Here is a 19,651-nt window from a genome sequence, read left to right on the forward strand (position 1 = left end):
ACCCTAGAGAACCTACTGTCTTACTCGCTGAAGTCAAAGATGCAATTAAATCACTAAAGAGAAATAAATCCCCAGGCATTGATTCAATACCATGTGAAATACTACAGTTACTAGGTGACAAAGGATTACATATCTGTGTCGCTGTTTGGAATTCAGGAAAATGGCCATCTGATTGGTGTACCTCAATTTGTATCCCACTACACAAAAAAGAAATTACTACCAGATGTGAAAACTACCGCACACTGTCACTAATAACACATGCTAGTAAAATCTTGTTGCAGATCATCAAAAACAGATTAAAACCTATTTACATTAACAAATACCTCAGGAACAAGCGGGGTTTGTAAAGGGTAAAGGTACAAGGGAACAAATCCTGAACCTGAGACAACTCATTGAAAAATCTAGAGAATTTCAAGTACCTATGATTATATGCCTCGTTGACTACCAAAAGGAATTTGATTGTGTAAGCTGGATAAATCTGTGGTCAATTTTAATATAAATGGGCGCACCAATGCACCCGGTGACACTTATTAAAAATCTGTACCAGTCTAATATATGTAGCGACAGTACTACTAGATCAGAAGTTTTCAAAGCAATTCAAGACCGAGAGAGGTGTTAGACAAGGATGCGTGTTGTCACCTGACTTATTTAACATTTATGGTGAACATGTCATGAGGATGGTTTTAGAAGGATGTGCCTGTGGAGTAACAGTAGCTGGTAGAAAATCTCCAATTTAAGATTTGCTGATGACACTACACTTATAGCAGCAAATGAGCAAGAAATGTTTGATCTCGAAGAGTTGAGTACGAAAGCAATAAAGTTGGTCTGAAAATCAATAAAGCTAAGACAAAAATAATGGTGATCGACAGATTCGACACTATTCAACTGACTAACATATTATAGGAATACCAGATAGTAAACATCTTTATCTATCTCGGGTCTAGTATAACTAATGATGGTAACTGTGAAGCAGAAGTTCGGAGACGTATTGGTATGGCAAAAAATGCGATGCGTCGCCTAACTAAAGTTTAGAAAGACAGATCTATCTCTCAAAATATCAAGATGAGACTGGCGAATGCCCTCGTATCTCAATATTTCCATACGGAGCAGAGACTTGGACTCTTCGCGCATGCGAGCGCCAAAAAATTGATGCCTTTGAGATGTGGTGCTGGAGAAGAATGCTGCGCATACCTTGGACAGCTCATAGGACAAACGTTTCCATTCTAAACCAACTCAATATTAAAAAAAGGCTGTCCACAATATGTCTGCAACGAATTCTGCAATTATTTGGTCACGTGGTTTGCAGAGGTGACGACAGTTTGGAGAGATTAATTGTTTCTGTAAACGTTCCGGGGAGAAGATTAAGAGGACGATCACCAACTAGATGGTCTGACCAAATAAAGCATTCAGCTGGAAACTCATCCTGCGAAGCTCTTAGAGCAGCTGAAGATAGAAACCAATGGAGAAACATTGTTAGGAATATTGGAAGAATTCACGATCCTCAGTAATGGGGAAACGACAAGAGCGGGACTTAACTGTCGGCTTAAAGCTGCACGTAGCCAAGTCGATGGTCTCTAATACATGTTGTACGCAGCCTACGGCACCGGCGTCTATTGGATACCACCGGCTAAGTTGGTGGTCACTTTAATTCACCCCGTAATTTGAATTTATTTTAGAATTACTCTTTTTTAACTATTTTTGCTTGTAAGATTAATTTTATCCTTGAAAGCTTAATAAAAGTAACGAAAATGAACAATTTTCCTACAGCGTGACATTGTAGGCAGCCTACAGCGAATATTGGAGACCACAGCCTAGGTCGATGGGCTCCAATATACGCTATACGCAGCCTACGGCGTATATTGGGGACAACCGGCTAAGTCGGTGGTCACTTCAATTCACTCCGTAATTTGAATTTTTTTAGAATTACTGTTTTTTAACTATTTTGGGTTGTAAGATAGTTTTTGTCCTTCAAAGTTTATTAAAAGTAACGAAAATGAACAATTTTCCTACGGTGTGACGCTGTACGCAGCCTACAGCGTCTATTAGAGACCACCGGCTAAGCGAAGTTAACAGCAAGTGCGAATCAGTCTTACTAAAATTGTTCCATAAATGTTGAATTAGATTGAGATTGAAACTGAAAGCTGGTCAATTCATATACACAATGCTAAATATTTATTGACAATCTTAGTAGATTAAAATAGTAATTAAATACAGGATGTCCAGAAACTCTCCTGACAAATGAAGACCGGAAATTCCTCAGATAAATGTTGAATTAGATTAAGATTGAAAGTGGAAGCAGGTCAATTCATACACACAATGCTAAATATTAATTGAAAATCTTAGTAGAGTTAAACAATAATTAAATACAAGGTGTCAGGACACTCCTGAGAAACGAAGACCGGAAATTCCTCAGATAATTTTAAAACAATTTAACCCAATTCACCTAGTCCGAAAATGTTGTTCTGAAGCTATTTTCTTGTGGCATTTTTGTAATTAACTAGTTTTGATGGGAAATAAGCCACAATTTTACTAAAAAAATGATTTTACAGTGAACTCTCCCATGAACGGACAGTAGTCGTTCCTCATAAAGTGTCCGTTTAAAGGAGGTGTCCGTTGAGGAGAAAAAAAAATGTTAACTTAAATGTTTTAAAAATAAGTGCATGTATGTATGTATATATAAAAAGAGATACTAGGTTTAATATTACATAACACAAGTTGTGGATGACCACGCAGAATTGTCTATGAAGATTGAATATTGAACTTTTCGATTTTCTCTCTGCATTTTTCTATCAAAATATTATATTCGTACAAAATAAAATTGTGATCCTATCTTTAGAAGCCTTGCCTCCAATGCCCCTTTCTCCTTTCAGGGTATAAGTTTTCTTGGGTAATGCTCTTAACTCTAAAAAATAATCCCGTCTCATCTGCGTTAATAATAGGTTTGTACCAACACAACGAAAACCGTCCAATTAACGATCACCGTCATGCGCAGTGTATCCATGGAACGCACGATTTACAGACACAGAATGCATGGAAGGTATTATTTTATAGTAACGTGATCGTTATATGATGGTGCTTCGTTGTGTTGGAACAAAACTCAACGCTTAGTTCCCTTGCAACTTCTAATGCCTTTTCTTGAATAATTTTACCAGAAATAGGAATATTTTTGGACCGCACTTCACAAAACCAATCAAAACAATTATTTATAGGTCAAATGCAGTACCATCGGTTTTCAAAAAATTTCTTTTCGCTTCCAGGTGTCTGTTCTCAGAAAACTGATTGATTAAATCACTTTTTTGTTTCAAAATTTCACTGGCTTGAGGATTTCCAATTCCAAATTTTTCAGCTAACTGTCTAACATTTAACTTATGCTTCTCTCCATAATAAACCACATCGACTTTTTCTTTCAAACTTAAAAAATCTAATAGACACAAAATTTATTATGAAATTTAATCCAAAAATAATTTTTTTAATGTGAGCTCCACATTCTCGCCGAAGTCGATCGAGGTTCAACAAGTACGAGAGTGTAGACGGCCACCTTGTGCAACTTTGCCTCGCTTCGTTCTACTTCCGTTCTGTCGGTCTGGCGCGTCCGAGTCAAAGGGATCTTTGTCGGTATCGCACCGCTTGAATGTGTTCCTCGCGAAGTAGAACGAGTGTGTAGAGAGGTACTTCGACTTTCGGTCAATTAAACAAAAATATTGTTGCTTAGTAAAAAATTCTTCTAATAATTTATTTAATCTGACTTATTTATATCGGCAATTCAGACATATATTATACATTTTAAAGTAGAAGACTTTAAAATGATATTGCCAATATTTACGAGTTGCATTCCTGGAACGACTTTACTGAAAGATAGTTCATTCGATTACATGAAATCAACTCCAACTCAAGAATATCCGTCACAAAAAAAAATCATAACATGTGATCTGTCTTTAAAAAGACAACCACATGCAACGGTGAGAGTAAGATTCTAGCGTTAGAGATTCCATAGTAAATCACGAGGGAAAACCAGGAAAAAACCTCGTGATACTATTTCGATATCGTAAGTATTATGTCTTACTTTAGTTTACTCTCAAAAGTAATACCAAATTCTGCCCTGAATATGTACATATGTTATTTTAAATTATAAATAATATTAATAATATATACATATATGAATAATACTAAAATATAAAATATTTACTAACTCGATATGTTATTGACTTACTAATCGTGATATTTTCTTTCTATTGACTTCCTCTTTTAGTATGAATAACCACATCCTACTGCATTCTACCGAGGAATTTGCGACACAATTGGTTTCATTTAGCATAATTATTAGAGATAAATCTTATTTAAGTGAAACATCAAGACCATTAAACGTTAGAATAAGTGAACATCAGTATTATATTAAAAATAGAGAATTTAATAGATCTTAAATATGTCAACACGCATGGAATAATGAACATAGAGTTCAGTGGAGAGATTCGCAAGTATAATCCTGAAAGAAACAGATAGTAAAACGAGAAAAATCAAAGAAGCGGCTGATAATATATTTATGTCTGAATGGCCGATATAAATGAGTCAGATTAAATAAATTATTAGAAGAATTTTTTACTAAGCAACAACATTTTTGTTTAATTCATTAATTTTTTTGTATTTTGACAACGGCATTCGATTTGGACGTCGAAACGTTAATAAAATCATTTTTTTAGTAAAATTGTGGCTTATTTCCCATCAAAACTAGTTAATTAGTCCGAAAATGCTTCCTAAGGGAGCTAGAGCTCTTTGAAGATGATATCTTGTAATTAGTTTTTGGAAAATACCTCAAGAACGCTTCTATTTAGAAAATCTAAAACTGGTGCGTCTATTTATCTTCCAGAGATAAATCAATTCCATCAATTGCGAATTCTAGTACCGGTCATAGGCGTCTGTTTTGGGTAGGGCAACAGTTATTTTACGCATAACTTTTTTGTCTTTAACTTTTAAGCATTTTTGACATTGGATTATTAAATTGTGAGGCATTCTGCATGGAATCTTCAGCAAGGAGGAAACTCGATTGCCAATCAGGGCAAAACCTGAGACTAAACTTGGATTGACCGTGAACCAAACTTAAAATAATACTTAAGACTATGCTTAAGACTTACATTGGTATATATCTGAGCCAACCATGGAATCAACTTCTGACTCACATTGGAATAAGCTTAAGATTACGGCTGACTAAACGTTGGACCAACATTGGACTCTAATTAAATGATACAAAGACAAAGTCAAGCAGGCGAAAGTCTCTTCTTCTTAAGGTGTCGTGCATTTCTGGTAGGCGTCCACCGTACACTGTCTTGTCAGGTGGGATGATAAATATTCAGGATTAAATAATTATATTTTAGCAGCATTGCGAAGCATTTCATAGCCCTGCTTTTCTGTCCATTATGCAGCCATACCCTCTTTTTACGTCTCTTTGATTTTTTTGCATCGCATTAGGCGAAAATAAGAGAAGATAGAATAAATACGAAAGGTATCAAAAACGATTTTATCGTTTACATGGGTCTTCAAAACACAACATCTAGTCTACCTTCAACTACATACTTCAACTGCTCAGTGGAAAATGAAATTAGATCGAAAAAAATATTTTTTTATGAGACTTTACGTTACCTTGCTATGTGATCTGAACAATTCAGATGCATAGTTTTTTCATTCTAGGCTATCAATTATATCCATTTGGTAATATTGCTGACTATGGGCTATTCCACGAATATACGACTGTCTTGGATTATCGCGACAACGAATATTTTATTGTGCAACATAAGAAGTGCGGAAGTAAAGTAACGTTTACACGTATCCAGTAACTGGCGCCAGTCTCACTGGAATGCGAGTGCTTGACTAAGACAGCGCTGGATAGGTTCGTTTACACGTATCCAGTAACTGGCGCTAATCTCACTGGCACTCTTATTAAAAATCTTAATACAGCCACTGAAACCACAGGTACGACAGCGCCAGCGACTGGAACGCTGTGTTTACACGTGTCTACAACCACTGGCACGGGGTTAGAGGGGACGCGGACGAGTGCCACTGGCACGAAAAATAGACCAGCCTTCTATTCGAGACAGCGCTGGCAGACAGCGCTGGACTGGAACAAAAAAGCGTTTACATGATGCCAGCACTGTCGTTCCAGTGCGACTGGCGCCAGTTACTGGTTACATGTAAACGCGCCTTAAATGGCTCTAATAATTATTCCAATAAACAACAATATATTTTTCAATTTACTTTCGTTCTTCATAATTTGCACAGTAAAATATTCGTTGTCGAGATAATCCACAACAGTCGTATGTTCGTGGAATAGGGTATACTTCTACTATATTAAGTTCGACCTGTATATTTATTCTTATGAGGATATTTCATTTCACTTTAAAATTGATCTATTAAATATGTAGTAAAATATCTGTTTTATGATTTCAGCATGGCGTTTCACCATGTCGTGTCATTTTGTACAATAATGGTAATCTGGCACATTCTTCTGACGAACGCACAGGAATCTCTAGAGAAAAAGGATAGTTATATGTTACCAGACAGAACAAGAGACCTGCTTCGGTCGCGAAAAATATCCCAAAGAGCTTTTCAGAACATGGATTTGCTGGTAGCACGTAGTTTTGGAAAAAGAGCTTCAGACTGCTCGGGAGGTATGTGCGGCAAGAGGATTCCCGAATTTTCCGGAGCTAGACTTTATGGAAAAAGAAATACTGACATGGATCAATTAAAATGGTAAGTTAAAATCTCGTCTACTCAATTTTCCTCTACTGAGATAGAATATTGTATGTATGTGTAAGCAATAAGATATTGTAGTACTGATTTGGTTTTGTTTTTTTTTTTTTTGTTGTTGTGAGATAGAATAATTCACGCGACGCAAAATATACAACAAAATAAATCAATCACTAGCTAACGATAATTGAACCAGAAAGGAAGGAAAGGATGCCCGGAAGTTGGATATTACAGGTATTACTGTGGGTAACATAAAAATTAACACAACAGTGGCGGCCGGTCAGGGTCGACAGGGTTGGCAGTGCCGACCCACACATTTATAGATATAGATTTTTTTTTAATATTTAATTTAATCAGAGTTGATGTCATTTGTATCTGTGAAATAAAAAGAATCTGTCAGATAACACAGACTAAATTTTACTCACGGTTTCTAAAAGGATTCGGCCAATCCGAGCGTTAAGTGATCTCTGCGCATAAGAGACTTTTCAAAAATGAATGAATAAGCCATTCATCTGAATGTTTTCGGCAATCCGACCCCAGCTCATCTCGAGCTTGACGATTTACACGTAAAACCATAGAGAAATGAAAACAAGTCGTAAAACTCAACGAAATACGAGTCGAAGAGAAACCAAACGTATATTTCTCTCCATAAACATTAAGGTACGGCACATTTGAATCTGCCGATGTTTCATTTGGAAGCATCGGCAGAAATTGTAAAAAATAATCACGCCGTTTTACGTCGTTTAATTGATATTGTAATTTATTTAAGTTGTCAGGAATTATCATTTACGGGACATGATGAATCGGAGCATTCGTTAAATCAAAGTAATTATAGAGAACTAACAAAATTGTTTAAGAAATACGATTGGAAATTTTCCAATTTTTTTTTCTGAGTCGAAGATATTTAGCGGCGTTTTAAAACAGTACAGAATGAACTAATATAATCAATTAGTTACTTTTTGAATAACGTTATTGAATCTGAGATTCTGAAAACCATTAGCTTTTCGCTAGAAGTAGATGAAACTTCTGCTTATCATGTCATTCACAACTATCAATTGTTGTTCGATAGGCGTTACGTGGTAATATTTATGAGAGGTTTTTAGGTTTTACAGACGTCAGTAAAAGCAATAAGGCAGAATATATTTTTGGTGCTTTAAAGGGGAGATCAGAGATCAGATTAAAATTTTTGGATATCAAAAATAAATTGGTAAGGCAAATTTACGACGACGCTGCCGTGATGTCCGGTGAAATGAATGGTCTCCAGGCAAAAGTTAAAACTATTGCACCACAAGCTTTATTTACTCACTGCCATGCGCATAGAATGAATATATGTAGTTTTGCAGGATACGTGTAAAAAAATTAAATGTCGTCTTTTCTTGCCATTTTAGCTCGCCTAAACGGACTACTGTTTTAGAACAATTTGTTTCGAAAAAAAATGCAAACAGTTTGTCAGACGCGATGAAGTTTTAAATCTCGGTTAGGGTTCACTGTAGCATATTTTCGTGAACAGCTTTAGGGAAGTTTTTTATTTTATTATCGAAGGCAACGATTGTGAAAGAGGTGATATCTCGATCCGTGAAGCAATCGGTTTGAGAACTTTATTAAATGATTACTCTTTTAATATTCTTTTAAATATTTTTAAGAAAGTGTTTGCCCAAACCCATTTGATATTCATTGTTGTTCAAAATCAGTTAATTGTCATTATTTATTCCAAAAATAAAATAAGAAAGCTGGTGCAAAATCTCAGAGATTTTCGTAATGATAAAATTCACTACAACAAACCGTTCATAAAAATTCTCTTATTACCACTAACTTCTGCCTCAAATGAACGGGATTTCTCTTGTCTCAAAATAATCAAAACGTACTGTCGAAACACTATGAGACAAGAGAGAATGTCAAGTAAACCAAACAAAAAAAACAAAAAAATCTCCTATGATGATTTAAGCCTTTTAATTAGATGGTATACCTATATGAGGAGAAAAAAATCTTGCCGACCCTGTCTCTAAGGCCACGAGCCGCCACTGTAACACAAAAGGAAGGTTTATATTGGAATTTGCATTGGGTTAGGAATTCCAGGTCTCACTTTGTTCACTATCCAACTGGAACTCAGGTATTTTGAAGAGCACAATGGAGAACTTTGGGACGCGGGTCTACAAATCGCTTGTTAAGAACGAGAGATACTGAAGTGCGTCGGACAATTCTATAGTGTAATCTGGAACAAAAAATCAAGGAGAAAACAAACAAAAAATGATATACCAAACAATAGTCGTCCGAAGTATCATGACGCATGTATGCCGCAGAAATTTGGGTCATAACAAAAAAAACCAAAGGAACAAACATTCTGGCGAACGAAATAGAATACTGGAGAACAGTATGCCTGAAGTATCTGACCAGAACAGACAGAATAAAAAATGAAGGGATAACGAGAAAAATGCAAGTGGAAAAATATGTTCCGCAATATATAGACGAGAGAAGACTAAAATGGTCGGCCACGTACGAAGAGCAGGAAACACATGGGTAAATAAGGTTGCAGAATGGAAGCCCAAAGGAACAAGAGGAAGAGGATGACCGAAAAGATCTTGAGAAAATGAAGTCGACGAAGCCATGTCAAGGAAAGGATTGGAAGACGGAGACTGGGAAGATCGAAAGAAATACTTAAACTGTTTCAAAAATAACCTTCGCATCTCATATAGACATTCTAAAGTAAAATTATTCAATTTCTCTAGCATGGACGGTGCTAAGTAATTAAATACATATTTGAACGGGTTAAGCTTGTATTGTGAGTGCAAGCAGCGCTAGAACGTAAAACATCCAATTCCTTTTTTAACACAATTTAGGCTGTAAACTTTATAGCCCAGTAAATGAACGGGAAATTCGGCGATACCGTGTAATTTTCAGTTGCAACTTCGAATTGCATGAAAATTTGGATTTAGGTTCTACTTACCCTCCACTTCAAAGTTGAAATTGTGCCGTTGGTTGCTTTTACTTGGGGGGGTGACCGTCGCCCCTTCTCGGGGATGAAAAAACATTTGAACGTATGTTTTATAACATACCCGGATAAGACCGGAAATAGATAAATTGACTGATTTTAAGCAACTTTTTTTCTATAGAGTTTTTTACGTAAGTCAACACTTTTCGAGTTATTTGCCATTGAAAATGTTGATTTTTCGACAAAAAAACTACGTTTTCAGACGGTTTGTCGCAAATAACTCAAAAAGTACATATATTATCGAAAAAAATATCCCTAGAAAAAGTGTAGCTTATAAAAAACCCAAAAAAATGGTGTATGAGTAAAGTCTATCAATCAAATGAAAACAAAGTTGTAGCTCATGAAAAATGCGTTCTTATTCGTCTAATTCCAAATCCAATATTTCAAGGTGAAATCACCGAAACATTAAGCACTTTTCGGGAAAAACCCATTTAAACTTTTTTAACGTGTTTATAAGAAGCTTTGTTTTAATTGTTAACAAAAGTTTTAGCGTTAAAAATAAGCGAGTTACGCTCAAAATAAAGTTGGCCCTCTTTTTTTTTGTAAAAAATCGTGAAAATCTCGCCGTGTTTAGCTCCCCAAATGAAATTAATCGCTACCGTTTACAGACAATTTACTTACCTATCTATTTTTTATATGATCTGTCAGTCTCACCGGTTTTAAGTGTTTATTTTTGAAAGGGTTATAATTGAGAAAGCTTGAATGGGTCACTTATCACGAGTGTATGCAAATTTTGAACAGCCATATTTTAACCAATTTTTGTCTTACGGAGAAACAAAATGAAACTAGCATATTTATAATAGCATAACCTACATTTTTTTACTCCTTAACATTTTTCTTATCACCAATACTTTTTAAGTTATTTTGAAAAAATGAAATTTTTCAAAAATTGTTAGAAACTTTTTTTTACTATAAAACCAAATGTTTTCAAAAATAAGAACTTCAAACCAATCAAACTTACAGATCATATAAACAATACACATACAGTTAAAATAGATGGTAAAGCCAAACGATTAATTTCATTTAGGGTGCTAAATAGAGGGAGTTTTTCACAATTTTTTTACCAAAAAAAAGGGGCCAACTTTTTTTCAGTGTAACTCGTTTATTTTTGATGCTGTAAGGTTTTGTAAAAAACAAATAATAAGCTTTTTTCGATACTTTAAAAATGTTAATAAGGTTTTCCCGAAAAACGCTTTTTTCTTCAGTGAAAATAAGAACGTATTTTTATGAGTTACAACTTTGCTTCTACTCAATTTGTAGCCTTTACTGGTACACCATTTTTTCGTTTTTTTATAGGCTACACTTTTGCTAGAAATATTTTTTCGATAAAATATATACTTTTTGAGTTATTTGGGAAAAACGATCTGAAAACGTAGTTTTTTTGTCGAAAATTCAACATTTTACATCGCGAATAACTCGAAAAGTATTGACTTACGTAAAAAATTTTATAGAACAAAAGGTGCTTAAAATAAGTCAATTTATCCATTTCCGGCCTTATTTTAAACACGCGTTTTTCACCCCCCGAGAAGGGGTAAATGTCACCCCCCCCCCCCCCAAGTAAAAGCAACCAACGGCACAAATTCAACTTTGAAGTGGAGGGTAAGTAGAACCTAAATCCAAATTTTCATGCAATTCGGAGTTGCCCCTGGAAATTACACTCCGAAACGGTCATTTATTGGGCTATTATTTTAAATAGTAGGAAGGTATGTAGGATATATGCAAAATACAAAGAGGTGTCAGACAGGGTTGTATACTGTCCCCACTGTTATTCAATTTATATTCAGATAGAATATTTAAGGAAGCGCTGCATAATTTGGAATGGGGTGTGAAAGTTAATGGAATTCTGATAAATACAATCAGATATGCAGACGATACAGTTATTTTAAGTGATGATATAAATGGATTACAACACCTTTTAAATGCCATTGACACAGTGGGAAGAGATTTTGGCCTAAATATAAACTGTTCAAAAACAAAATACATGGTATTTAGCCGTTTGGCCCATCAAGATTCACGGTTATATATTGATGGTCATATAATTCAAAGAGTACCCAGTTTTAAATATCTTGGTTGCCATATTACTGAACAACTAGATCCAGATAAAGAGATAAAATGTAGAATCGAGATAGCCCGCACGACATTTTTAAAAATGAGGTCATTCTTCTGTAATGATACCTTGCAACTTCAACTTCGAAAGTGCATGATTAAATGCTACATTTGGTCAGTCCTCTTGTATGGTGTCGAAGCATGGACATTAAAAATATCCACCATTAACCGTTTGGAGGCCTTTGAAATGTGGCTGCACAGACGTATACTGAAAATACCATGGACGGCTATGCTGACAAATGTGGCAGTCCTTAAGAGAGCAAATGCTACCCGCGAGCTGCTTGATAATATCAAATATAGAAAGATGGCCTATTTTGGACACGTAGTAAGGGGAGACCGGTATAATATTCTTCAACTTATTATGATGGGTAAAATCGAAGGACGCAGAGGAGTTGGTAGAAAGCAGGTCTCTTGGTTGAAGAATATCCGGGAGTGCGCAGGAATAAAGAAAGCAGAACACCTATTTAGAATAGCTCGAGACAGGGACAGTTTCGCCATGTTAATCGCCAACGTCAAGGGGACTTGATAGGGCACGTTAAGAAGAAGAAGAAAACACAAGTCTGATTTTTGCATGAGAGTTTAATGAAAGGGTAACAAATCAATTGGAAGTTCTGTCCGACAAAATACATGGGACGCTTTCGTGGTCTGACGTTGCAAAATTTTAACCTATTCCACAATTAAAACTTTCCCTGTTCCAGTGTTCCCATACATCAAAGTTTGTCTGACTAGACACCCTTAAGCTATTAACAAATTTTCAGCTTGCTATTAATCAAATTTTTTTTCATACGCGGGATCCAGACCTATCAGGCCGATTCTTTCATGATCTCTTGTTACAAATCTTCTCCAGCTATTATCCGGTATTCTTCTTCGGTGCTTGTCATTTATCAGGCCAGTATATTTTTTATTATTTTTCTCCACGACAAAGGTTTGTATTTTTTGGTAGCTTCTTTCTGTCCCAAAGATTCTATTATAAATAAAACATAATTTTGACATCTTCCTTTATACTGTAGTATTTCATTAATTCTCGTTGTCCTACTATTTGCTTTAACTCTTTTATTTGAGATTTCTGGAGCAAATTTTGGCTGATTATTAATTTAACTCCTAAAGATTTTCGACTATTGTTACCATGAACTATTATAGTTTTAAAAATGTATACCATTTTTATTCAGTTGCAATGCGAAGTCAAAACAATCTTACTTTTCAATTAGAATACGGAGTGCAGTCCAGTCCCTTGAATCGCGATTTTCGACTCTTATTGGAGCCTTCATCGGAAATAACGTAGGCACTGTTCTCCATATTTTAACTGATTCGTATCGAGAGGTTTTCCCACCCATTGCAACTGAAGTGATGATAGTAGGTGGCTAGCGCCATCTGGCATTGAAAGACGAAATAGTTTTCAATCCTAATAATAAATTATTAATATTGAAAATATTAAAAATATTACTAAAAGATTTTTAAATTGAAAACTTATTGGTACACTTTCCTGGTGACACTTCCAAGACTTCTACAATATGCAAGTCAAATGGATGCTGCAGTGAAGACGAGAGGGAAGGAATTCTAAACTATGCAATTCACAAAAAATGCACCTAGTTACTCTACGGAGTAATACGACTATAAAATAAAAATGTAAGGTTCATCGGAAAGAACGTAGGCACTGTTCTCCATATTTTAACTGATTCGTATCGAGAGGTTTTCCCACCCATTGCAACTGAATTGATGAGAGTAGGTGGCTAGCGCCATCTGGCATTGAAAGACGAAATAGTTTTCAATCCTAATAGTAAATTATTAACATTGAAAATATTAAAGTATTACTAAAAGATTTTTAAATTGAAAACTTATTGGTACATGTTCCTGGTGACACTTCCAAGACTTCTACAATTTGCAAGTCAAATGGATGCTGCAGTGAAGACGAGAGGGAAGGAATTCTAAACTATGCAATTCACATCCCCCGTCTGCAGCTGGTCCGTTGGAATTTTACCAGCTGCAGACGGGGGATGTGAATTGCATAGTTTAGAATTCCTTCCCTCTCGTCTTCACTGCAGCATCCATTTGACTTGCAAATTGTAGAAGTCTTGGAAGTGTCACCAGGAACGTGTACCAATAAGTTTTCAATTTAAAAATCTTTTAGTAATATTTTTAATATTTTCAATATTAATAATTTACTATTAGGATTGAAAACTATTTCGTCTTTCGTCTATTATAGTTTTTTTTTAATAAGAAATGTAAAAATGAAAGATGTTTAATTATTATTGCAGCTTATATTCAAAAATATCAAATTTAAGACTTTCCACTGTATTATAAATGAATGTAACTGCAGAAGGTGCGTCAGAAATCCCAGGGCTATAAACTACGTAATTATCATGCAATACATGTTGTATCTTCTACTAACTAATGTATGTTCAATCAACTCAGAGTTCCGGGAGCTCGTGGGAAATATGATATATAGCGTGTTGTCTAAAGTAGAAATAGTATTGAACTTCTATAAATTATAACACAAATATATAACCTCGATTATCCGTCAGGGCACTGGACCAAGAGTATGACGGATAATCGAAAAGACGGTTAACAGAACATTAAAAAAAATGAAAATTCATGGTAAAACTCTCAAATTTCATTTGTATGGTTTGTTTCAGTGGCGGCCCGTGAGGTAGTGCCATAGAGCCATGGCACTACCTTGCTAACTATCCATAAACATATTTTTTATCTTCAAAACTTTTTAATTCCTATTAATTTTTTTGTGTGTATTTCTTTTGATCTTCATAAATTATATAAAATATGGCAACTATGGGCGCAATACAACCCCTGCCGACAGCGGAGAGTATTCGACAGGAGAATCTCCTTCGCGCCGAAGTCAGTACTGGCACGAGTAAAGAGAGAAAGATTTTACGAGCATTATATGTAAGTGACAGAGAAAGAGCTATATTGGACTATTAGTATACCTTAACATTAGAATCTCTGTGCCAGGCACGAGGGTATGAAGCCAGGTCTATTTATTTTGAGTTTCTTTACGTGCTGGTTTGTCGCTTTTATAATGTATATTTTCTGTTAAAAAGTTTTTGTATTTATAATTAAACTTTTGGTGCATCATGATCGTGGGTATTTTGATAATATTTTGATTATTTCTTAAGTTTAATTTATTAATTGACAATAAAAATTAGTATTTTAAAAATTTTTTTGGTGGTTTTTCGCTAGAAAAAAAAACTACAAATGTTATAAGGTGTTGTGGAGCTTTCGAGTTAGCTTTAAGAGGTCACGACGAAAAAGAAAATTCAGAAAATAGAGGCATATTTAAGGAGCTGGTCAATTTTAGCGCCGAATTAGACAACGACTTAAAGGTTCATATTATTCAAAGTACCAGATCTTTCAAAGGTCTACCTTCTCCGGACATTTAGTTGCTTCTAATTTATTTATGTCGGAGAAGTTTTCTGCTTATAAGCATCAGTTCTCCGAATCATTTCTTAATGAACCATGGAGACAATTTTAATTTTTAAGCAAAACTCGGTTTAAAACTGAATTAGAAGTAGGTACTGTATTAGCGAGACGAATTAAGTACTACCTCTGGGGCTGTTTCGCTATCGGTTTTATTGTAGAGGGAAGGTTCAAAAAGCACATTTGAAGAAACTATTAAACTTTGAAGTATTTTAGTTACCATTCCTATATCAACATCTGAAGCAGAACGCTGTTTTTCGATGTTTACATCGAAACCTAGTGCTTTAGGTATGCTATCTGCAGAAAAGCATTTTGTAAATTGTATTGATAATTTTAATTATAAAGTCATTGAAAACTTTGCAACCAAAAAATAGAAGAATGAACTTCATATATCGTAAACTTTAAAAGTGACATTACAAAAATTTGTGCATGTGTGTGAATAATAAAATAGTATTATTTTTATAAATTGGTAAATAGAGACTAAATCGTAATAACAATTTTCAAGCACTATCAGCAGTAAATGCTGGTGGTTGGTTAAGAGGTTTTAATTATTAATTAATTTACGGAACTGTTTTGATCAATGTTGGACAATTGCTTGGCACCTCAGATCAATAAACTTAAGATATGTACATAAGATAAAAGTATCCGCGCATATTTTTTTTAGTTTTTGTTGTCAGTATACCTTTTTTTGACAATATCGTGAATCCGTCACTAAAAATTTTGGCGGCTGCCCGAGTTGTGGCACTACCTTCTTAAAGTGGTACGAGCCGCCACTGGTTTGTTTGACAATATAAGAGGGATTTGTGTTCGTAAAATCGAATCAATTTAAAATATTCTGAAATCTTTGTTTTACTGTTGTTTCACATTTTGCGACGGCTCAATTTCTTAATCGGCATAAGATCATGCAATCTACTTTATTGGCTTCTTCTTGTTGAGAATTCCACTCGATGAATTATTGCAAATGTGATGCAGCTTCTCTAGATTATTTACGCAAACCTTTTTCAGTTACAATAGGTTCATCAACATAGCTACAGTCAAATTCCAAGTCTTTATCAGCTTCTGAATCTGTTTGGTCCGCCTTTGTTGCCATTTCAACGATTTCTTTATCTGTCAGCAATGGATAGCTGTTTGTGTCCTCATCACAAATCAAATTAACTTTTTTTTATTTTTTTACATTAAAGTTTTTGCTTATGTAGTCAATAGAACTTCTGTATGTACCCTGACGGTTAACAGAGGTGACGGTTAATGGAGAGACGAATAATCGAGGTTCCACTGTACTTTAAAAAATTTAATATACAGTGCGCGTCAGAGAAAAGGGACCCACAAAATGCGTCATTTTTGGTATCTTGAATTTCCTAAACCTGTTGTTCGATTTAAGTGATTTTCTGGTGTTATAGCCTTATTTTTTAACTACAGCATTGGAAAACATGAAGAGAAATAAAGCTGCAGGAGAAGATAGGATTACCACAGATATGATATTAGAAGGAGGTAAGGAACTCATTGCAATTGTAACTAAGCTTATAGACAGTTGTTTACACCAGAGCAAAGTCCCTAAGAGCTGGAACAACTCTAAAGTAATCTTATTACACAAGAAAGGTGATAATAGAAAGTTGGGAAACTACAGGTCCATCAGTCTACTGTCACACCTGTTTAAAATACTCACCAAAGTCATAACTACCCGACTAACAAGGAAATTAGATGAATACCAACCGTATGAACAGGCAGGTTTTAGAAAAGGCTATTCAACTTCCGATCACCTGTTAACCACAAAAATACTAATAGAAAAATGTAACGAATACAAGTTTCCAGTTTTTATAGCATTTGTAGACTACGAAAAAGCTTTCGACACTATAGAACACACGGCCGTAATAAACGCAATGCAAAATTGTAGAATAGACAGCAGATATGTATATTAACTTAATAAAAGAAACTATGAACCAAGCTATAGCTACATACTACCTAAACGAAAATGAATGCACGAACCCTGTACCATTAAACAGGGGAATCAAACAGGGAGACACTCTATCACCCAAACTGTTCACCTTAGTTTTGGAGGACGTGTTTAAAAATCTAAATTGTAAATACAGTGTGTCAATTTTAAAACTTACAATGGCTATATCTCACGAACAAAATCTGATATCGAAAAATGCTTGAAACCGTTTCTAGGATAGTAAGGGGGAACTAGAATGACATGAAAGAGAACTCACCCCCATCAACCCCCTAGGCCCCACCCATCACAACCCAAAAAGTTTAAATTGCAAACCCCTACTTGTGATACATCATTGAAAAGGCTATAAAAAATGCTATCCAATGGTATAAATATTAATTATACAGGGTGAAGCAATAATTGTGAAACTTTGGCTTAAATGAAAAATTTAATGAGGTTTTGTTGAACTACAAATTTGATAAAAATGTCAATTAAGTAAATGTTCAAAGTTGGTTCCGTTGTTTTGTAAACAATAATACAGTATATTTTCAAATTCTGCACGAAATTTGACAAATGTTTTTCTAGTAATAGGGCGACATGCTTGATATGAGTAATTATTTCTCGCAATTTCCCAAGTGACGCAAGTTAAGTTTTATAAACAACTGATTTAAGGCAAAAATGGCAAATTAAGTTTTAATTAACAAAAAAAAGTACGAGCGGACACTTACCATTTAAAATAATAGTCCGGGAGATATAAAAAATCTATTCAATGGTATAAATAATTATTATACAGGGTGAAGCAATAATTGTGAAACTTTGGCTTAAATGAAAAATTTAATAAGGTTTTGTTGAATAACAAATTTATTAAAAATGTCAATTAAGTAAATATTTAATGTGAATTCCGTTGTTTGGTAAACAATAATACAGCCTATTTTCAAATTCTGCACGAAATTTAACAAATGTTCTAGTAATAGGGCGACATGCTTGAGTAATTCTTCCTCGCAATTCCCCAAGTGAAGCAAGTTGAGTTTTATAAGCAACTAATTTAGGCTAACCCCATAGAAAAAAGTAATATACTATCCTACTATAAAAAGTACTATCCAATGGTATAAATAATAATTATATACAGGGTGTTAATATCAGCTGGCTTACTATGATTTTTGTATTTGTAATGCTATAGTCTGTTCGCTAAACTCAGACGCAACTTTCTAGATATTTTAGTCGGTAATTTTGCCAATTTTAGTAAAATTGGCAAAAAATAATTACTAAATAGTTAACAATCACTAAGTAGTTAGTAATTTTGCCAATTTTTGCAAAATTGGCAAAAAACAAAAAAATTATCGACTAAAATATCTAGCCAGTTGCGTCTGAGTTTAGCGAACCGACTATATCTCCCGGACTATTATTTTAAATGGTAAGTGTCCGCTCGTACTTTTTTTTGTTAATTAAAACTTAATTTGCCATTTTTGCCTTAAATCAGTTGTTTATAAAACTTAACTTGCGTCACTGGGGAAATTGCGAGAAATAATTACTCAAGCATGTCGCCCTATTACTAGAAAAACATTTGTCAAATTTCGTGCAGAATTTGAAAATAGACTGTATTATTGTTTACAAAACAACGGAACCCACTTTGAACATTTACTTAATTGACATTTTTATCAAATTTGTAGTTCAACAAAACCTCATTAAATTTTTCATTTAAGCCAAAGTTTCACAATTATTGCTTCACCCTGTATAATTATTATTTATACCATTGGATAGCATTTTTTATAGCCTTTTCAATGATGTATCACACGTAGGGGTTTGCAATTTAAACTTTTTTGGTTGTGGTGGGTGGGGCCTAGGGGGTTGATGGGGGTGAGTTCTCTTTCATGTCATTTTAGTTCCCCCTTACTATCCTAGAAACGGTTTCAAGCATTTTTCGTTTTCAGCTTTTGTTCGTGAGATATAGCCATTGTAAGTTTTAAAATTGACACACTGTATAAGGGAATCAACATCAATTGCCGCTACCTCAGTAATCTATGATTTGCGGATGACATAATCCTGATAGTTGTTGTTGTTTGTTTGGGTTTATATGACTGCGGACACTAAATCCATTCGCCAATTTTACTATTTTTTATTTTATTAGTCATTTTTTCGTATCTTATCCTAAAACTAATACTAATATAACAAACAATTCTACTAATAAATAATTATTTTTGTATTTTTTTTTAATAATTTTTTATATATATATTTTTATTAATTTTTTTCCAAATGATGTTCTCAGAGTTCCACAGCAAAAACTGCAACATTCTTCTTTAGCCCTCTACTTCATTCGAAAGCTATTTTACTATGGACTGTCCAAGTTCGTCATTCATTTTTATCTACATATTTTTTTTTATATTTTTTTTTAATTATTATATTTTTTTTTCTATTTTTTTTTATATATCTTTTTTATATTTTTTCTTTCTTTTTTTTTTTTA

At 34.3% G+C, this 19,651-nt stretch overlaps 1 protein-coding gene across 1 annotated transcript in view; it reads left to right on the plus strand.

The window, feature by feature from the left end:
* LOC126891818 (uncharacterized) overlaps positions 1–19,651 on the plus strand; it is a 554,573-nt gene that overhangs the window by 479,102 nt on the left and 55,820 nt on the right. The window contains exon 2 of the mRNA XM_050661088.1: positions 6,439–6,741. Coding sequence (XP_050517045.1) covers positions 6,440–6,741 — 302 coding nt within the window. The 5' untranslated portion in view covers position 6,439. The remainder of the gene's footprint in view (positions 1–6,438; positions 6,742–19,651) is intronic.

Source organism: Diabrotica virgifera, chromosome 9, assembly GCF_917563875.1.
Source record: "Diabrotica virgifera virgifera chromosome 9, PGI_DIABVI_V3a".
Taxonomy (NCBI): Eukaryota; Metazoa; Arthropoda; class Insecta; order Coleoptera; family Chrysomelidae; genus Diabrotica; species Diabrotica virgifera.